Source organism: Rhinichthys klamathensis, unplaced genomic scaffold (assembly GCF_029890125.1).
Source record: "Rhinichthys klamathensis goyatoka isolate OS25496 unplaced genomic scaffold, OSU_Roscu_1.1 h1tg000033l_1, whole genome shotgun sequence".
NCBI lineage: Eukaryota > Metazoa > Chordata > Actinopteri > Cypriniformes > Leuciscidae > Rhinichthys > Rhinichthys klamathensis.
The window spans coordinates 1,249,134-1,270,180 of NW_026606582.1; the positions used below are offsets into that span (position 1 = coordinate 1,249,134).

General features: G+C 40.7%; 1 protein-coding gene across 1 annotated transcript in view; it reads left to right on the plus strand.

The window, feature by feature from the left end:
- The first annotated feature begins 11,749 nt into the window (after nucleotides 1-11,749).
- The window catches only part of kif21a (kinesin family member 21A), a 63,621-nt gene continuing 54,323 nt past the window's right edge, over nucleotides 11,750-21,047 (plus strand). Inside the window, exons 1-2 of the mRNA XM_056245754.1 lie at nucleotides 11,750-11,815; nucleotides 15,533-15,802. Of these exons, the coding sequence (XP_056101729.1) occupies nucleotides 11,750-11,815; nucleotides 15,533-15,802 (336 nt within the window). The remainder of the gene's footprint in view (nucleotides 11,816-15,532; nucleotides 15,803-21,047) is intronic.

Sequence of the window (21,047 nt, forward strand, 5' to 3'; positions counted from 1 at the left end):
CGTCCTTCAGACTCCGCTCTCGGTCTGCGGTTACCCCTGTGACGCTCACGTCCTTCAGACTCCGCTCTCGGTCTGCGGTTACCCCTGTGACGCTCACGTCCGTCAGACTCCGCTCTCGGCCTGCGGTGACCCCTGTGACGCTCACGTCCTTCAGACTCCGCTCTCGGTCTGCTGTGACCCCTGTGACGCTCACGTCCTTCAGACTCCGCTCTCGGCCTGCTGTGACCCCTGTGACGCTCACGTCCTTCAGACTCCGCTCTCGGTCTGCGGTGACCCCTGTGACGCTCACGTCCTTCAGACTCCGCTCTCGGTCTGCGGTGACCCCTGTGACGCTCACGTCCTTCAGACTCCGCTCTCGGTCTGCGGTGACCCCTGTGACGCTCACGTCCTTCAGACTCCGCTCTTGGTCTGCGGTGACCCCTGTGACGCTCACATCCTTCAGTCTCCGCTCTCGCTCTGCGGCGGGAACACAGTCTGTGCTCTGTTATTGTAGATTGTATAGAAAGCAGCAGTATTTAGCAGGACAGACCACGTTCACCTCGCCCAGTGAACACACTTCATGCATGCTTGAGTTTCACGTTCTGGGCATTTTCCTTCTGTTTGTTTTGCATCACAAGTTTTTCTTCATTCTATCCACTCCCCTCGAGCTCAAACGCCTTCTCTGGAGTGATGAATAAACGCTCGGGCGAATGTGAACAGATTGTGTGCTGGACTTGGAGTCCAGTCTATGTATATATCTAGAGCACATGAAGATAGATGTCATCATATACGGTTTCTAAATGTGCTTCAGTCTCTCCTCCTCAGGCCACAGAGTGGAATTTGATAATGACTGGCTCTCTTAGCCTGTACTTTTTTATATATTACAATTTAGATACAATGTTGAATGTGCAATACATAAAAAATAATTAAATAAAAACAGGAAGATGAAGAGTATACTAAGCTGGAGTTTAGAACAATAAAATTAAGTGTTTTAAAAAACATCACGCTGTATTTGTTTCTCACCTCTGGCCTGTTGATTAACTAAAAGTTTGTAATAATTGAGACATTTTTTATGTTTTTGAAAGAAAAAAACAAACAAATAAAAAAACGGTAATATTGTGAAATATTACAATTTCAAAAAAAACTTTTCATTTGAAGATTTTTTAAAATGTAATTTATTTCAGTGATCAAAGCTGTATTTTCAGCATCATTACTCCAGTCTTCAGTGTCACATGATCCTTCAGAAATCACTCTAATATGATGATTTGCTGATATATACTATACTGTATATTATACTTTATTATATTGTCTTATTGTATTATACATATGTCTGTCTGTCTGTCTTTGCATTCATTACACAATTACAGTCTTCATTGAACTAGTAAATGTGTTTCCTCTCAGTGCTCTTCTTTTCTCAGATGAAATGATTGTGGTGCACAGACGTGTTTTGACCTGAGACGTGTAATGCTGTTGTCATCAGGGGAAATGTGCCGTAAAGAGGGATGTGTGCGGTACGGTATCTTTCTGCTGGAAGCCAGTAAAGCCTCAGTCTGACAGCTCGAGACACTTCTGCTGTAGTGGAAATGGCAACAAGTCAAACCCATTTAGATAGAGTTGGACACCGTGTTCTAGTTAAAGAACAAAGAAATCTCTCTCTCTCTCTCTCTCTCTCTCTCTCTCTCTCTCTCTCTCTCTCTCTCTCTCTCTCTCTCTCTCTCTCTCTCTCTCTCTCTCTCTCTCTCTCTCTCTCTCTCTCTCTCTCTCTCTCTCTCTCTCTCTCTCTCTCTCTCTCTCTCTCTCTCTCTCTCTCTCTCTCTCTCTCTCTCTCTCTCTCTCTCTCGCACGCTTCAAAACGTCAGTTTTAGCCGTCGTACCTGTTGCCCTCTGCACTCTCATGGCAGACTGTGAGACTGATTTCACTAGAAACATTTGATAAACTGCCAAGACAGAAAAGAACCGGCCAATTATTTCAGACCGACTGTTCTGCTGTATCCCAGAATGCATCTGTGTCCATCTGATATGTGTTTACTCCCGTTATATCTGAGGCTGTATTTAGGGTGTCTTCTCCCTGGAGTGGGCCGCTCTGCTCTCTCGGCTCTCACACACGCTGTGTGTGTGTGTGTGTGTGTGTGTGTGTGAATGTGAAGAGCTGTGCCGCCTCACTGCACTGCATCAATGGCTCTGTCGCATAGAGACTCGCTCGAGTCTCTCCCACAGTCTACGACCCCGGGGTCACACTGTTCACATCCTTATGTCCCCCTTGTATAATGGATAAAATATTAAACTTGTAATATGTAGGAATGTACAATATATTGTTGCCATATCTTATATCAGTTGATGTTGGATATTTACTTATATTCACATTGAAAACAGTTGGCATTAATTACAATGTCACATTGAAAACAGTTGGCAAAGGATCACTGGTTTTTAATAAGATGCATATTCGAAATGAAAATACTGAAATGTTTGCGAGCCGCTTTGGAGATTTTGTGTGGTAGGTTCACATATAGCAAGTCTTACATTTTAATAATGCAGAGCAGAATTAGAAAACAAACCACAGGCTTGCAAACAGCAACATTTCCGATAAAGATTGTGATGGCCGTTTTTTTCATGAATGTGTTTACTGTCAGAAACATGAATGTGGATTATGCTATAATAATCATTCATTTTGAGCTGGAACTCAATAAGCGCTGTGAACTCAGACATGATTGCATGTGAATGAGGAATTAAGGTTAAACAGCAGTAGATCCTGGAGTGGCCTACATTCTGTCAGGAAAACCACACACTTTCTCTCAGAGAGAGAGAGCCACACACTTTCTCTCAGAGAGAGAGAGAGAGAGAGAGAGAGAGAGAGAGAGAGAGAGAGAGAGAGAGAGAGAGAGAGATAGAGATGTGTGTGCGGCTGGTTCCTGCATAATGCAAGACTGTCCATACACAGTCAAATCCACTAAATATTTGTGTCTTCCTCCTTCATTGGTTTGCATGCTCTTGTTACACTGCTCTCATTGGGTGTAATATGAATTGCAGAAAGATCACTACACACATTTGCAATCAGCATTTTCAAAATAATAATAAATAATTATTTCAAAATAATTATAATAATGTTTGATGCCTGCAGAAAATCTGGATTCTGTAAAACAAAAAAGCCACATAGACAGAATGACTTGCTCTTGATAATATCCATGGCCATAACAGAAAAAAAAAAAAAAAAAAAAATATATATATATATATATATACACATACACAGTGGGGAGAACAAGTATTTGATACACTGCCGATTTTGCAGGTTTTCCCACTTACAAAGCATGTAGAAGTCTGTAATTTTTATCATAGGTACTCTTAGTGACGGAATCTAAAACAAAAATCATACAATGTGATTTTCTGGATTTTTAAGTAATTCATTTGCATTGTATTGCATGACATAAGTATTTGATCACCTACCAACCAGTAAGAATTCCGGCTCTCACAGACTTGTTAGTTTCTCTTTAAGAAGCCCTCCTGTTCTCCACTCATTACCTGTATTAACTGGACCTGTTTGAACCCGTTACCTGTATAAAAGACACCTGTCCACACACTCAATCAAACAGACTCCAACCTCTCCACAATGGCCAAGACCAGAGAGCTGTGTAAGGACATCAGATAAAATTGTAGACCTGCACAAGGCTGGGATGGGCTACAGGACAATAGGCAAGCAGCTTGGTGAGGAGGTAACAAGAGTTGGCGCAATCATTTGAAAATGGAAGAAGTTCAAGATGACGGTCAATCTCCCTCGGTCTGGGGCTCCATGCAAGATCTCACCTCGTGGGGCATCAATAATCATGAGGAAGGTGAGGGATCAGCCCAGAACTACATGGCAGGACCTGGTCAATGACCTGAAGAGAGCTGGGACCACAGTCTCAAAGAAAAACATTAGTAACACACTATGCTGTCAAGGATTGAAATCCTGCAGCGTCCCCCTGCTCAAGCCAGTGCATGCCCAGGCCCGTCTGAAGTTTGCCAATGACCATCTGGGTGATCCAGAGGAGGAATGGGAGAAGGTCATGTGGTCTGATGAGACAAAAATAGAGCTTTTTGGTCTAAATTCCACTTGCCGTGTTTGGAGGAAGAAGGATGAGTACAACCCCAAGAACACCATCCCAACCGTGAAGCATGGAGGTGGAAACATCATTCTTTGGGGATGCTTTTCTGCAAAGGGGACAGGATGACTGCACTGTTTTGAGGGAAGGATGGATGGGGCCATGTATCGCGAGATCTTGGCCAACAACCTCCTTCCCTCAGTAAAAGCATTGAAGATGGGTCATGGCTGGGTCTTTCAGCATGACAACGACACGAAACACACAGCCAGGGCAATTAAGGAGTGGCTCCGCAAGAAGCATCTCAAGGTCCTGGAGTGGTCTAGCCAGTCTCCAGACCTGAACCCAATAGAAAATCTTTGGAGGGAGCTGAAAGTCCATATTGCCCATCGACAGCCCCGAAACCTGAAGGATCTGGACAAGGTCTGTATGGAGGAGTGTCAGGGCTCTACAGTGCGACCATTTTGCTCTCATATGCCCCTAAAAATCGATACGTGCGAACGGGAAAAATGATTTACGAGCACAATGTGCGAGTAACTGCCAACCTACCATAATCGAAAACGAGACGATAACTAAATAAAAACTAGTTTTGAATCACAAAAACTATGATGAAAATCTATTGACATTTTCGTCAAGGAATAAAAACTAGACAAAAATGTTAGATACTGACGATTTGGGAAGCGATCCAGTCAGAACTTGTGTCCTAGGTGTGTGGTAGATGCGCACATTTGTACTGTAATGCGCTGATCTACCCAGCGGCACACGGGTTGACATGCGCTGCATCTCATAAAACGTTAAAAACATTTGTACTGTAATGCGCTGATCTACCCAGCGGCACACGGGTTGACATGCGCTGCATCTCATAAAACGTTAAAAAATGTAAACGTCTGGGAGAATTAGTAGAGCAGACATATAGATCTGAATAAGAGTGACGATGCAAATAAAGAGCTCTATTCGGTACGGTTTTCTGTGCGCACACACCCGACCCGAACCGTGCAGCCATGCACACGCGCGAGGACTGAATTAAGCTCTCTTTCGTGTCTGAATGGACAAATACACAACATTATGTCGAAATGTCAATTTTGGAGAGTATTCAGGGAAATTATGTTGGTTATGTCTTAAACAGTTTGGAGTGTATTGGATGTGCATCAGTGCAATTGGATCCGCATGTCATTGGACATGATCCGATGTCTTAAAGTGACCGTGGGTAATAAACCTAATGTGTTATCAAGCAACAAAAGAAAAAGAATAACATTCACTGCTCGTTAATAGCTTTAATAAGGATTCATTATATGTAATTCATACAAATAAAGATGTCTGCTGCTTGAAAGAATAAAGAATGATGTATGCAAGTAGTTATAAAGAATGCATATCATTCATTGAAAAGAAGACTATTCTACTTTAGGAAAAGTGGTTTTATTTAATTTTAAGATATTTTTTAAGATGTTTTCTCCGGGAGTATAATTATGGGTTTGGAAGTTTTTGAGAAATTCTATATTAATGCATTACATTACAATTGAACTAAACCCAATATATTTTAGTCATCTGAATTGTTTTAGTTTTAGTCGACTAAATCTACAGTAGATACTAATACTGGTAAATACTAATACACTCATTTAAACTAGTTTCTCCATGTTGTGGAAAGAGCCTCTGCAGTGGAAAGATGCAGATGTCCACTGCACAGGTGTGCCAATGTGCTCCTAGCCTCATCCTGAGAGTAACACGTTCCCCTATTTATAAAGTGATTGTAAAGTGTGATTTATACGTCTGCATCAAATCGACGGTTTCACACCATAGTTGAACACAAAGAGAAGGAGCACACACGTAGTGTATATATATAATAAATAGTTTGTTAAACTGTTACTTGAAAAATTTTCACTGCGCTCCAAAATTTCTTTGTGTGCTCTTACATTTTTCATTTAGGAGCACATGTGCTCCTTGGGAAAAACCTTAGCGCAGAACCCTGAGTGGGCCAAAATCCCTGCTGCAGTGTGTGCAAACCTGGTCAAGAACTACAGGAAACGTATGAACTCTGTAATTGCAAACAAAGGTTTCTGTACCAAATATTAAGGTCTGCTTTTCCGATGTATCAAATACTTATGTTGTGCAATAAAATGCTAATTAATTACTTAAAAATCATACAATGCGATTTTCTGGATTTTCGTTTTAGATTCCGTCACTTGTTTTAGATTCCGGTACTTGAAGAGTACCTATGATAACAATTACAGACTTCTACATGTTTTGTAAGTGGGAAAACCTGCAGTATCAAATACTTGTTCTTCCCACTGTAGGTATATATGTGTGTGTATATATACACTCACCGGCCACTTTATTAGGTACACCTGTCCAACTGCTCGTTAACACTTAATTTCTAAGCAGCCAATCACATGGCGGCAACTCAGTGCATTTAGGCATGTAGACATGGTCAAGACAATCTCCTGCAGTTCAAACCGAGCATCAGCATGGGGAAGAAAGGTGATTTGAGTGACTTTGAACGTGGCATGATTGTTGGTGCCAGAAGGGCTGGTCTGAGTATTTCAGAAACTGCTAATCTACTGGGATTTTCACGCACAACCATCTCTAGGGTTTACAGAGAATGGTCCGAAAAAGAAAAAACATCCAGTGAGCGGCAGTTCTGTGGGCGGAAATGCCTTGTTGATGCCAGAGGTCAGAGGAGAATGGCCAGACTGGTTCGAGCTGATAGAAGGGCAACAGTGACTGAAATAACCACTCGTTACAACCGAGGTATGCAGCAAAGCATTTGTGAAGCCACAACACGCACAACCTTGAGGCGGATGGGCTACAACAGCAGAAGACTCCACCGGGTACCACTCATCTCCACTACAAATAGGAAAAAGAGGCTACAATTTGCAAGAGCTCACCAAAATTGAACAGTTGAAGACTGGAAAAATGTTGCCTGGTCTGATGAGTCTCGATTTCTGTTGAGACATTCAGATGTTAGAGTCAGAATTTGGCGTAAACAGAATGAGAACATGGAACCATCATGCCTTGTTACCACTGTGCAGGCTGGTGGTGGTGGTGTAATGGTGTGGGGGATGTTTTCCTGGCACACTTTAGGCCCCTTAGTGCCAATTGGGCATCGTTTAAATGCCACGGCCTACCTGAGCATTGTTTCTGACCATGTCCATCCCTTTATGGCCACCATGTACCCATCCTCTGATGGCTACTTCCACCATGTCACAAAGCTCTAATCATTTCAAATTGGTTTCTTGAACATGACAATGAGTTCACTGTACTAAAATGGCCTCCACAGTCACCAGATCTCAACCCAATAGAGCATCTTTGGGATGTGGTGGAACGGGAGATTCGCATCATGGATGTGCAGCCGACAAATCTGCGGCAACTGTGTGATGCCATCATGTCAATATGGACCAAACTCCCTGAGGAATGCTTCCAGCACCTTGTTGAATCTATGCCACGAAGAATTGAGGCAGTTCTGAAGGCAAAAGGGGGTCCAACCCGTTACTAGCATGGGGTACCTAATAAAGTGGCCGGTGAGTGTATATATATATATATATATATATATATATATATATATATATATATATATATATATATATATATATATATATATATATATGTATATATATATATATATACATATATATTCTGTATATATATATATATATATGTATATATATATATATATATATATATATATATTCTGTATATATATATACTGTATATATATATATCATATTGGCCAAAAGCCCTACATTGGTGCTGTAATTTTAGTTTTTGTCCATTTGTGATTCATTTCATTATAAAGATATAGTTTAGAGTTTTGGAAAGGGAAAGATTAACCAAGTCCCCCATAAAATGCTACCGGCGGTAGTGAAAGTTTATGCTTTAATGATTTACAGGCTGTGTGAAGCTCCCTCAGGGACGTGAACATGACAGGTGGAGACTTGTCCTCAGACGTCTAATTTCAGGAGGGAAATGTGAACACTTAGTCTGTTCTCAGTGATTGCGGAATTAACAATGGAGGGTTTTAGCATCATATATATTTGTGTAATTATATTAGTCCGTTTTCATTTGTCACAGTTAAGTGAACATGGGGTGAATTTTCACTTTTTTGGTTGAAGCAGATGTTGCTATTTTAAGTTCTATCTTATCCCCCCCCCCCCCCTCCCTCCCTCCCCTTTCTTTAATTAAAATGTCACATTGTTGGAAACAATTTGCAAAGGATCATTTGAATTGCTGAAATTTTTGTTTGTTTGTTTGGTTAGTTAGATTTTTTTTTGTTTTCATTTATTTATTTTGCAATATCAACAGGTTGTTGTAAGGGAAAGTGTATAATTTAGGTCCTGTAATTGGTTACCTTTTCTTTCAAATTTGGTAAATGCTATAACTACACCATCTGGATGAAAAATATATTATTATATGACATACACTCACCTAAATGATTATTAGGAACACCTGTTCAATTTCTCATTAATGCAATTATCTAAACAACCAATCACATGGCAGTTGCTTCAATGCATTTAGGGGTGTGGTCCTGGTCAAGACAATCTCCTGAACTCCAAACTGATGGTCAGAATGGGAAAGAAAGGTGATTTAAGCAATTTTGAGCGTGGCATGGTTGTTGGTGCCAGACGGGCCAGTCTGAGTATTTCACAATCTGCTCAGTTACTGGGATTTTCACGCACAACCATTTCTAGGGTTTACAAAGAATGGTAAACCCTAACCCTAACCCTCTAACCCCCACAACCTTGATGCGGATGGGCTACAACAGCAGAAGACCCCACCGGGTACCACTCATCTCCACTACAAATAGGCAAGAGCTCACCAAAATTGGACAGTTGTAGACTAGAAAAATGTTGCCTGATCTGATGAGTCTCGATTTCTGTTGAGACATTCAGATGGTAGAGTCAGAATTTGGCATAAACAGAATGAGAACATGGATCCATCATGCCTTGTCACCACTGTTCAGGCTGGTGGTGGTGGTGTAATGGTGTGGGGGATGTTTTCTTGGCACACTTTAGGCCCCTTAGTGCCAATTGGGCATCGTTTAAATGCTACGGCCGACCTGAGCATTGTTTCTGACCATGTCCATCCCTTTATGGCCACCATGTACCCATCCTCTGATGGCTACTTCCAGCAGGATAATGCACCATGTCACAAAGCTCGAATCATTTCAAATTGGTTTCTTGAACATGACAATGAGTTCACTGTACTAAAATGGCCCCCACAGTCACCAGATCTCAACCCAATAGAACATCTTTGGGATGTGGTGGAACGGGAGCTTCGTGCCCTGGATGTGCATCCCACAAATCTCCATCAACTGCAAGATGCTATCCTATCAATATGGGCCAACATTTCTAAAGAATGCTTTCAGCACCTTGTTGAATCAATGCCACGTAGAATTAAGGCAGTTCTGAAGGCGAAAGGGGGTCAAACACAGTATTAGTATGGTGTTCCTAATAATCCTTTAGGTGAGTGTATTATACCATAATAAACAACCTTTCATTAAAATGTAAAACTTTGTTCTACTTGCATGTTGTCTTTACTATTTTGCTGATGTTAGGCTGTGCAAGTTATTGTTTTGTTAACCAATAGCCAAACAGCAATTTAGATTATTGTAGGTAATAAAGCTTTTCTACAATCTTGCCAGTAGTTAAAGCAGTTGAAGCAAAAGTGTAATGACTTCAAACATTTGTCTGTAAATGGACGTAAATATTTTTTATATTAATATTAGAAAGATAAACATTTTGAACAGTTAGAAAATGTTTTAAAACTATATAAAAAAGGAAAGAAAAATATTAAATCTGATTCATTAGTGATATTCATCAAAGTATCTTTTAACCTTTAAACTCTGGTCAGTAAGTGAGCATAAACCGATTTGTCACCTTGAGGTTGCTTATTTATTTATTTACATTGGTCGACATGGGATATGGAATACTTGCCAATATTGGACATTGAGTTGTATTGGATATTTATTATGCAATTACTTATGGAATTTCATTGTTTTTATTATTTCTGAATGATGCTTGTTAGTTTAGTCTCTGGTGTTATCCAGAGCATTTATGTTCATATTATATCTTACATCATCAGTAATGTGAAATGATAAAATTGTTTACAGGCTTGGGCCCAAGGGGCTCAGTCGGGCTTAGCACAAAACGAATAATACATTAATAATTATGTGGCGCCCTTCCTCTTGTGGGGACTAGTGCATTGAACAAAGGGTGGCAGACAAATAGGGGGCCGATGCAGACGGGTCCTTAGTTGTGGAAACATGGAAGGGGACCTCTGGTGGGGACGGACTCGGAGTTGGTGCAAGAGGTTGAGCGAAACCAACTAGATATAGGGTTGGACTCTCTCCTTCACTGCAGTTGCTCAGGGTGTGAAGTCCTTGACTCATCACCTTGGTTTTGAAGTTTAACCCGGTGGACAACAGGTTCTCCTCAAAGCGACTTCATGTTGCGGAGTGCCGGATTCTGACTGTGCTTTGCTCACGCGGCAAACGGGAGTTCAGAGTATCCAGCCTTCTTGAAGACCCTGCTTGTGGCTCTGGAAGGGGTACCACCTGGGGAATCTAGTACTTTTTGCAACTGTAAGTACCATGTTGGGGACAACGTAGAGACCTGGAAGAGAGCGATTGGTAGGAACGCCTGTGGACTGTGTTGTTGGACTTCTGTGCTCATCATGGAATAATCATATAACAAACACAATAGCCCCTTTCACACAGCAATCCCGGTAAATTACCGTAAAATTGCCATAACAACACTGCACATACACTGGTAATTTACTGGTAATGTTACAACTTCCTTTACTGGTTAATTGCCGGAACAAATTTACAGGTATATTTGAAAAGGTCCTGTTCACACATGATCTGTTACCTGTAATTTACCAGTAAAGACTGTATGTGTGAAAGAGGCTAATGTTTAAACATACAGTTATAACATAGTTATAGTTAACAGTTGTACCTGATTCCAGACTAATTTAGACAAAAGTTCAATGATTGACTTTGTTGTTGGATCTGTGGCCATATGTTTTTGAACACATGCTAAAGAGAGGAGCAAAGCTGTCAACTGATTGCCAATTGGTGGTGAGTTGGATAATCGTGAGGGTGAACTGGAAACATTTGGGAGAGAATCTTGCCTTGAAGATCTTTAACTCCTATTCCCAAATAAGCTATTCTGTCATCCTAAGGAGACATGGAATCCAAGTGAGATCTGTTCAAAGCCTCCATGACGGAAGAGGCTGCTTTGAGCTGTGGCTGAAAGGTTGTTTTTGGCAAACCATTAGATGGCTTATATTGGAGAAGCTTGGGTTGGTCCAGGCTGTTGTAAGCCAGGACGGGAACTTGCTGACCTTGCCTGGTGATATTGGAATGATTGAAATTTGGAATTCCACTTCCAAATCTGAAGCCATCGTTCACAGCTGGAAAACGGTTCTCCCACATCATATTGGGGGTGCTTCTGAATTCTTATTTGCACATCCTCGTTTCCTTTCCTCGCTTCTCAGCTCCACTCCCTGTAGGATGCGAGGGAAGGCTGCAAGGAAAGAAATGAGGACGGAGGTGTCGAAGGAAAGCTTATTTATATTTTGGAATATTCTTGATTACTCGAGCGTCACTTTGCTCGTTGTTTTTTTAAGCCCCCAACGGAGCCTTCGAGGCAGCGCTGCATGGAAGGCGCTCCCCGCCCCCTACCGCGTTTCAGCCAATCGCAACAATGGTGCTCGCATTCAACTTTGAGAACCAACGAGCGATCGATCTTGACTCCACTCAACTTGGTACGGTAAGTTGCATAGAGCAATATTCCAAGATCTGAATTCATATTGAAATGTTTTATTATTTTAAAAAAATTACCATGCTTTGAAATATAGCCAACACTAGCTGCTAGGGATTTTCTTTGCCGCTGGCCAGACACGCTTAGCTATCTAGCTAACTGTAAACAGAGTGCAATGGTAGATTTTTCAGTGATTGGCTGAAACGTGGCAGGGGGCGGGGAGCGCCTTCCATGCAGCGCTGCCTTGAAGGATCCATTGGGGGCTTAAAACACCAACGGGCCGTCACTTCACTGCGTCATCAGCTGCGCTCAAAGGATCTGCCCTTATCTTGTTAAAGTTTGGTTATTAAAGAAATTAATAAATAATAAAGATAAAGCAAGATGCCCTGTTGGTATATTTGTGATATGATTTATTTAAACTGCAAAGGTAAAGCATACATTAAAATTATTGTGACAGATGTGAAGGGGGAGGAGAATTTATACGTGCGTCAAGTTTCTCGACAAGAAAGACCTCCGCATAGGATACACCTGTGCATCCTCGCTCATGACTCCTCTGGAAGCATCCTCACTCGCCTCCTTACGGTGCAATTAGAGAATTGAGATGTCCTTCAAGATGGCTGAGCTCGATCGGTTTCCAGGTCATAGGATGGAGGACGGAGGAGCGAGGTAACGAGGAGGGATATTGAGAAGTACCCAGGGAGTGAGTTGCTTCTCCAAATGGAGTTCAAATGTCTTGGTGTCTTGTTCACAAGTGAAGGCAGTTCAAAGCTTGAGATTGATAGTCAGATAGATGCAGCAGTGGCAGTAATCCGGTTGTGGTACCGGACCTTCGTGGTGAAGCAAAGGTATTATAAGAGAGTGTAAGAGGACAAGTTGCATCAAAATGGGCTGTGATGGAGCCTTCTCCTTGTTCAACCTTTCCTGGAGGACTGCTAGTTGCCAGTTGCCAGTTGCTTACTAAACCTACCTCAGCATCCATCACGGGAGGTTCCAGTGGTGTTAAAGGAACACTCTGACTTTTTGGGACTTTAGCCTATTCACCTTATCCCCCAGAGTTAGATAAGTCCATACATACCTTTCTCATCTCCGTGCGTGCTATAAGTCTGTTTGACGCACCCACCGCTAGCCTAGCTTAGCACAAAGACTGGATGTAAATGGTTGCAGCTAGCATACTAATCCAAAGAAGTGACAAAATAACGCAAACATTTTCCTATTTACATGTTGTGATTTGTATAGTCACAGAGTGTACAAAAAACAAAGTCACATGAGACACAGACATATTTTAACCGTATAAATACTGGGAACTATATTCTCTGAAGGCGAAGCACTGCTACTTGGGTGGAGTGATAACCGCAGCACCTGAGACGCGCCGTGGTGAGGAGCAGAGAGCGCGTCTCGGGTGCTGCGGTTATCACTCCGCCCAAGTAGCAGTGCTTCGCCTTCAGAGAATATAGTTCCCAGTATTTATACGGTTAAAATATGTCTGTGTCTCATGTGACTTTGTTTTTTGTACACTCTGTGACTATACAAATCACAACATGTAAATAGGAAAATGTTTGCGTTATTTTGTCACTTCTTTGGATTAGTATGCTAGCTGCAACCATTTACATCCAGTCTTTGTGCTAAGCTAGGCTAGCGGTGGGTGCGTCAAACAGACTTATAGCACGCACGGAGATGAGAAAGGTATGTATGGACTTATCTAACTCTGGGGGATAAGGTGAATAGGCTAAAGTCCCAAAAAGTCGGAGTGTTCCTTTAAAGAACGAAACGGACCATGACATTATCATTCCGGCAAGAATGTGATTTGCGCGCTTACGCTCAAGTTTACTGGTTGATCTATTTTCTGCCCCCCCCCCCATCTATGGTCATGCACTTTGGGTAATGACAGAAAGAATGAGATTGCGGGTACAAGCAACTAAAATGAGTTTTATTAGGAGGGTGTCTGGGATAACTCTGAGAGATCGGGTGAGAAGCTAAAACATAGGAGACATTAAGGAGAGACTCCCCTTCAAAATTAGCCAGTTCAAGTGGTTTGGGCATCTGGTCAGGATTCCTCTGGGACACCTACCAGTGGAGGTGTTCCTGGCATGTCCGACTGGGAAGAGACCTAGGACACGCTGGAGGGATTATATCTCTCAGTTGGCCTGGGAACCCCTTGGGATCCTTCAGGAGGAGCTGGGGGAAGTTGCCAGGGCTAAGGATGTTTGGACTTACCGCTCTGCCACCATAACCTGGTCCTGGATAAACTGTTTTTTATGTTGTATGCCTCTCTTCTGTAGAACATGAAAGGTGTATTTTTTTGAAGAATGTCCTGTCCATTCTTTTCCATATACTGAATGGATCATTCAGACCTGCAAATATTCCCCCCCAAGCCTCAAATCAGACATTGCTACTTAGAACAGATGTAGAGATTAGTGTATGATGGCACACATTTCAGTCTGTTCGTTATTTATTATGTCACCCATTATAGAACTGTGAAATGAATTATGTGATGATGTTCTGGTTTGAAACACAAACAATACAGATCTTACAGACTTTCTCTAACCCATCCTCTGCTCTTGTGTCTATCACCCACATATCTCTCTGTCTCTCTCTCTCTCTCTCTCTTTCTGTCTCACTCTCTTGTGCAACACAGGATAGATCCAGTATCAAACACACACAATACTCTCTCTGTGCCTCTGTCAGTGAATTGTGCTCTGAACAAAAGCGTTCTCTCACAGTCAGAGCGAAGGCTCAGCCTCTGCTGTCAGGTGCACACACAGAAAATGACATCAGTGTCTCTTTTTAGTGGTGTTTTTTTAGAAACCAAGCATCACTTCTACTGCTGGTTGGTGATTTTAAACAAACCCATAAAGTATTAACTTAGTGTGCTACAGACATTAATGATACCTCAAATCGTGCCGCTTGTTAAAGGTTCGAAGTTACTTTTCTGAGTGATCAGACTGACACTCAGATGAATTTCTTTTAGGTGGTTTGTATTTTTTACTAATACAAAACTAGTTGAACAATACATTGAAGTACATGTAATGTTGAATATAATACTGTGTTTTTTCCATAGTAATGGGGTGAATATCAATACAGCCTAAAATTCAGATATTTTGCGTGAGGATATTGTATCAATACATCAAGTATATTTTCAGGGCCTGAATTTCGGTTTGCGATTGCCAGTATTGTGCATAATTTTACCGTAAGCTCCACATTTATAATGCAGGTAATAATAATAATTTGAAATATTTCTTTCAGACTGTAGTTTCACAAACAGCGCATCTCCTTCTCTCTTGCTCTTTCTCATGCGCACCAGTAAGCTGTGTGTTACGTATGGTCAGTGATACTGGTTACACCTACTCTTTTGAAATAATACTGTCTTGCGTTATTATACAGGCTATTTCACAGCGAAAATAAGTTGTACGCTGTTAATGGGAAATTTGAGCATTTTCCTATTACAGTGTATTTTCCATGGAACTGAACGCGTGTTTCACGTTTTGAAATCAATAAAATTGTGAAGCACGTGAAATCGACATTGTGTAGCTAGAAACAAGTGTGTATTGGATCTTCGTTTTCCTTTATCTTGCTGATTGTGAGGATGTTTAGGTCAAATTGACATTTAATTTTCATTTAATTTGTAGACATTTTATTCTGTGCAGTGACACCCAGTGATTATAGGCTTATTTTAGACGACTAATTTGCACTTAATCAGCACATCAGGAGGTTCTCATTGTTATTCAGCGTCTGAATGGGCATGTTATTTTTGTACATGTCTCTCTCTGTCACAGGATTCGTCCTCAGCTGGCTAAAGAAAAGATTGAAGGATGCCACATCTGTACGTTTGTGACCCCTGGCGAACCCCAGGTGGTTCTGGGAAAGGACAAGGCCTTCACGTACGACTATGTGTTTGACATGGACTCGACACAGGACACCATCTATGCCAACTGCACTGAGAAACTCATCGAAGGATGTTTTGAGGGTTATAATGCCACTATATTTGCCTATGGACAGGTTTGTGTTTCTTTCACTTAATCTTAGATTCTATATAATATAATCCCGTCTTTCTCAGGGAACCGAGGCTACTGACGCAACGTCGAGTGAACCATTATTTAAAGGGAATGTTTTAACTGAATGTTTAAAGGGGTCATGAACTGCATTTTTTTCATTATTTTATAATGTTACCTGAGGTGGACTCAGTCACGCGCTGTGTGATTGACAGCTCCAGTGATTATAAAAGGAGGGTTCTTTGATCGTTTTCTGTATATAGTTTAATCACAATTTAAATAACAGATACTTTTCATGCTACTAAGAGAAACAATGTGAAGTTTAGTTTAGTCACTGGTTTGATTTAGTCAAAGAACATCTGACTGTACATGAATCATTACATATCAGAAATCACTGATCACAGATCAGGCATTAGAGTTAACACGGTTATTTACATGTTGTGGCATTACTGTCGGGTCCATATCTTACAGTAAAAGACTGTTTGCAAAGCCTGCGCCGAAATTGCGACTGATTGACCAAATAATTCACAGTGAAATGGACCGAACAAACAAATAATGCTCAACTGAGACATTCACATAGTTGAAAATAAATAACCACATTCCTTTGAAATGTAAAGTTATTGGTAACACTTTACAATAAGGTTTGTTAGAATAATGCTGTATACATGCAGTTCATTATTAATTCATGTTAATTTCAACATTTACTAATACTTTATTACAAACATTAGTTAATGCAATGTGAACTAACATAATAAAAATACAGCTTATCATTGTTTGTTCAACTAACAATTAGGGGTCGACCGATATGTGATTTTCAGGGCCGATGCCGATACCGATTATTACAGGTCAAATAGACCGATTACCGATATTTTGAACCGATATATATGTATATATATATATATATTATAGCTATGTCTGGTGTAAAACTGTAAATTAATGTCAAAATTAAAGGGTCACTTCACCCATTTGCATTAAGGTTTGTATTGTTAGAAACCCAGTCATATATTATAATGATGGTGGAATTTTGCTTGTTTTTTTTCTGAGATGGGAGAAAAAAGGATTTAAGTGTTTTACTTCCGTCCTATCGTGACGTAAATATCGTCATTTTGCGTCACGATAGGACGGAAGATAAATTTCATTGCATATTAAGAAAACTACAGCCTTTAGCTCATTATTATTCAAGGGCGTGGGACCCACTCACCCCACCGGCCTATTACAGATCAGTGGGTGGGACTAAACCTGAAGAAACTAAACTATTAATCCGCCATCTTGCTTGGAAGACAGATTAGCTTAGATTTACCATAATGCCTGAATTTACGACACACGATATGGAAGACGAGGATTTTGAAAATCTTTTGCTCGAAACTGATGTTCGTGGCTATTTATACGAGCCACAATATAGTGAAGAGCAGCTGAGGCTGATGGAGGAACAGGAGGCAGACGAGGAGCCCGGACTGGCTCGAGCTGAGCGGACTGCTGGTGCCTGTGCTCTCGCTGTGCGCTACGGACACAGATAGAGTCCGTCTGCTGTAGAGAATTTCAACGATAGCAATTTCTCTCTGATTAGACGAGCACACGGACGTTTGTGTTGTGATGTGAACCATCCTCGTGTCGCACCGCATGTTCTGACTGAACCAGGTATCATGCAATAATTCACCATATAGAAAGAAATACAAACGAGGAGTAATTCGCTAATGAGTTTGCCAATGTAATGGGGTTCGTTGTTGTGGGAAGAATGAGGCGGGAACCGGCAAACATTTAAACATTTTAATAGTAAAATAAACAAATACAAAACAAAAGTATAAGCCAGCAGCCCCTCACTGTTGGCCACACACAACAGAAACAAAACACAACATAAAATCAGGCCTGTTCCTCTCTCGATCTGCCCTGTCGCTCCTCGTTTTATGCGTCCGCTCCTCGGTGAGAGACGCGAGAGAGACCGGTGCGTCTCACCGGTGTCGTTCATTATCACTCACGCCACCGGCCTCGCGCAGTCATCTCACGTGCCTCGGCTCGCCCTCGTCTTGCTCGCCACAGCCAACTAACTATAAATTTTGTGTGAAATGAATTTCTAACTCTGGTGGCAGCTAACGTTAGCCTTGTATACGGAAGAGTGATTTGTGATGTTTGCGCTGCTGTTCTGGATTAGTGGGAGTGGCTTGCGGAGCTGTGCAATGTGGGAGTTGTTGTCTTACATACAAATGCGCCCAAAAGTTATTTTCTGTCTTTTCTCGGTCAAGAGGGCACCAAATTCAAAATTTCTTTTACATTTCGACTACATATATGACCCACTTTCAATAAAGATTAATGTTGAAATGGGTGAAGTGCTCCTTTAAGAATAACAAAGGGTTTTGACAAATACTTTCTTTAAATGATTTTAAACATACCTTTGAATCTGAGAACTGTTATTAATAATAATAATAATAACTTGTAAAAAGTGCAGGGAGCACCCAGCAGCATTCTGTAAACATTTTGTAAAACTTAAAGACTCTATTTTAATTTTTAAATAAAATTGTAGTAATCAAAAAGCATTTCTAATTAATTAAAATCAAACTTATTCAATTTATTTACACTTTAACAAAAATGTAATTTTTAGGGCCTTGTGAAAAACCGAACTTTTATCTTGACGGGTTGCCGTGGAGATCTTTGAGTTTCTGTGTGTTTATGATATGTCGATAACTTTTCTCAGTTGAAGCATTAAAAAGCTCATGAAGTGACTAAGCGGCTCTGGATATGATGTGTATCCAATCATGTCCTCATATAATGATGCGGCTGAGGCTGAAAACAGCGCAAGCGTCACGCGTGCTCCAATGTGTGTGTGTGTGTGTGTGTGTGTGTGTGTGTGTGGTAACTGAAATCACGCGTCTCTGCGCCATTCATTTAACGTTAGACACACGCAGGATTCATATTTAAATAGTCTTTTTGCGGTTTGATTTGTACTGACCTGCTTTTCATTAATTCATCAAAAAGTTGACAAATTCGGTGATATTCCGCTTTATACAGTAAATTCCGTTTTTATGACTGGATTCCGCGACTCCGTCTGTTCTGCATCGCGGAAATCACAGGGCTCTATTATATTGAGGTATTTTGCAACTTCAGTGTAGTAATCTATTGCTTCTTCAGCAAATTCTGCTGCTGCCTTAACTTTGAGAGACAACTGAAGCGTGATGAAGCAGCTCTAGTCAGCGAGTGCTCTCTCGGTGTGAGAGTGCAACACTTTCAGTGCCTCAGCTTTCCGCGCTGATTGGCCGGACTCGTGACTCCCAACAAATCAGATGTGCGGGGACATTAGTCTAGTCTACAGAGTGGTGAGTTCCGACAAAGGTGGCTGCGTCAGAGCCAAATATAGCGCATTTCAAAATAAAATTATTTTATCGGCAAATCGGTTTTGAAAATGGCCGATACCGATAACCATAAAAATGCTTAATATTGGCCCGATAATCGGCCAGGCCGATAATCGGTCGACCCCTACTAACAATAACAAAGATTAACAAATACAGTAATAATTGGATTGCTCATGGTTAGTTCATGTTAGTTAATACATTAACAAATGTTAACTAATGAACCTTATTGTAAAGTGTTACCAAGTTATTTGTAGTCCATAATCCGAAATGCAGTAGTTGTCATTTAGGAATAAGATCACATGGGTGTTTGAATCAAGATCGCCATCTTTTAATGATTGAACGTGCAGCTTTAAGTCTAGGGCATTTTCACACCCGTGTCATTTGGATTTGTTCAGTTCATGTAGGCATGTATAAACATGGCAGTCGTGATCGGAATCATACAAAAACTATCTGTCTGAGATTGCCTGACCAAGGTGGTCTCAGTCTGATTGAAAACGAACTCTGCAGTTTAGCATTAACATGTAATGGCTTTGCCTTTGAAATGTCTCATCAAGACCTCTTATTTTTCCTCCAATCATGTGGAGAGACCATCCAATCAATCCCAGCCTTAAAGGAGTAGTTCACTTTTTAAAAAACTTTTGCTGATAATTTACTCACCCCCATGTCATCCAAGATGTCCATGTCTTTCTTTCTTCAGTCGAAAAGAAATTAATGTTTTTGATGAAAACATTCCAGGATTTTTCTCCATATAATGCACTTTACTGGGCACCAAACGGTTCAAGGTCCAAATGACCATTTCAGTTCAGCTTCAAAGGGCTTTAAACGATACCAGACGATGAATAAGGGTCTTATCTAGAGAAACGATCGCTCATTTAAAAAAATAAATAAAAAAGTTAAAGTGTTATAGGCACAAATGCTCGCCTTGCGAACTCTCCTGTTCGAACTCGTTCATCAAAATGAACTAATCTTTTTTCGAGTCATTGACTCGTTCATCAAAATGAACTAATCTTTTTTCGAGTCATTGACTCGAAAAGATTCATTCATTTTGATGAACGAGTTCGAACAGGAGAGTTCGCAAGGCGAGCATTTGTGCCTATAAAACTTTAACTTTCTTATTTATTTTTTTAAATGAGTGATCGTTTCTCTAGATAAGACCCTTATTCATCGTCTGGTATCGTTTAAAGCCCTTTGAAGCTGCACTGAAACGGTCATTTAGACCTTGAACCGTTTGGTGCCCAGTAAAGTGCATTATATGGAGAAAAATCCTGGAATGTTTTCATCAAAAACATTAATTTCTTTTCGACTGAAGAAAGAAAGACATGGACATCTTGGATGACATGGGGGTGAGTAAATTATCAGCAAAAGTTTTTTAAAAAGTGAACTAATCCTTTAAAGGAATAGTTCACCCTAAAATTAAATTTGTCATCATTTTCCAAAATTATTTATTTTATGTTTCACAGAATAAAGTAAGTATAGTTTTGGAATGACATGAGGAAGAGTAAATTTTATTTTTGGATGAACCTTCCCTTTCATTTGACCAATTTCATTTTGACTTTAAGATGCTTCTGGTAATTTATCGTCTCACAGATGAGGGATATTTATACACCCAGCATCATTTATGATTACAGGTTAAAGGAGTTTATTTGGCCTGGTATTTATTTGTACAAGCTCTGTATTTTCCATGTTCTCTCTATATGGCGAGCGTTGCCCGTGACCTGCATTTCATGGCTGACTTCCCCCAAACACCAGCACACAGCTCTGATGTCTGTCTCTCTCTCTGGCACTGTGTCAATCCAGATTTATCAACAGTCTCACTCATCTGCCAGACAGACACATCTCCAGTCATCCTGTAGACAAAAAACTAGATCAGTCTATGTGATGACTTATTATTTAAATACAATCACATAA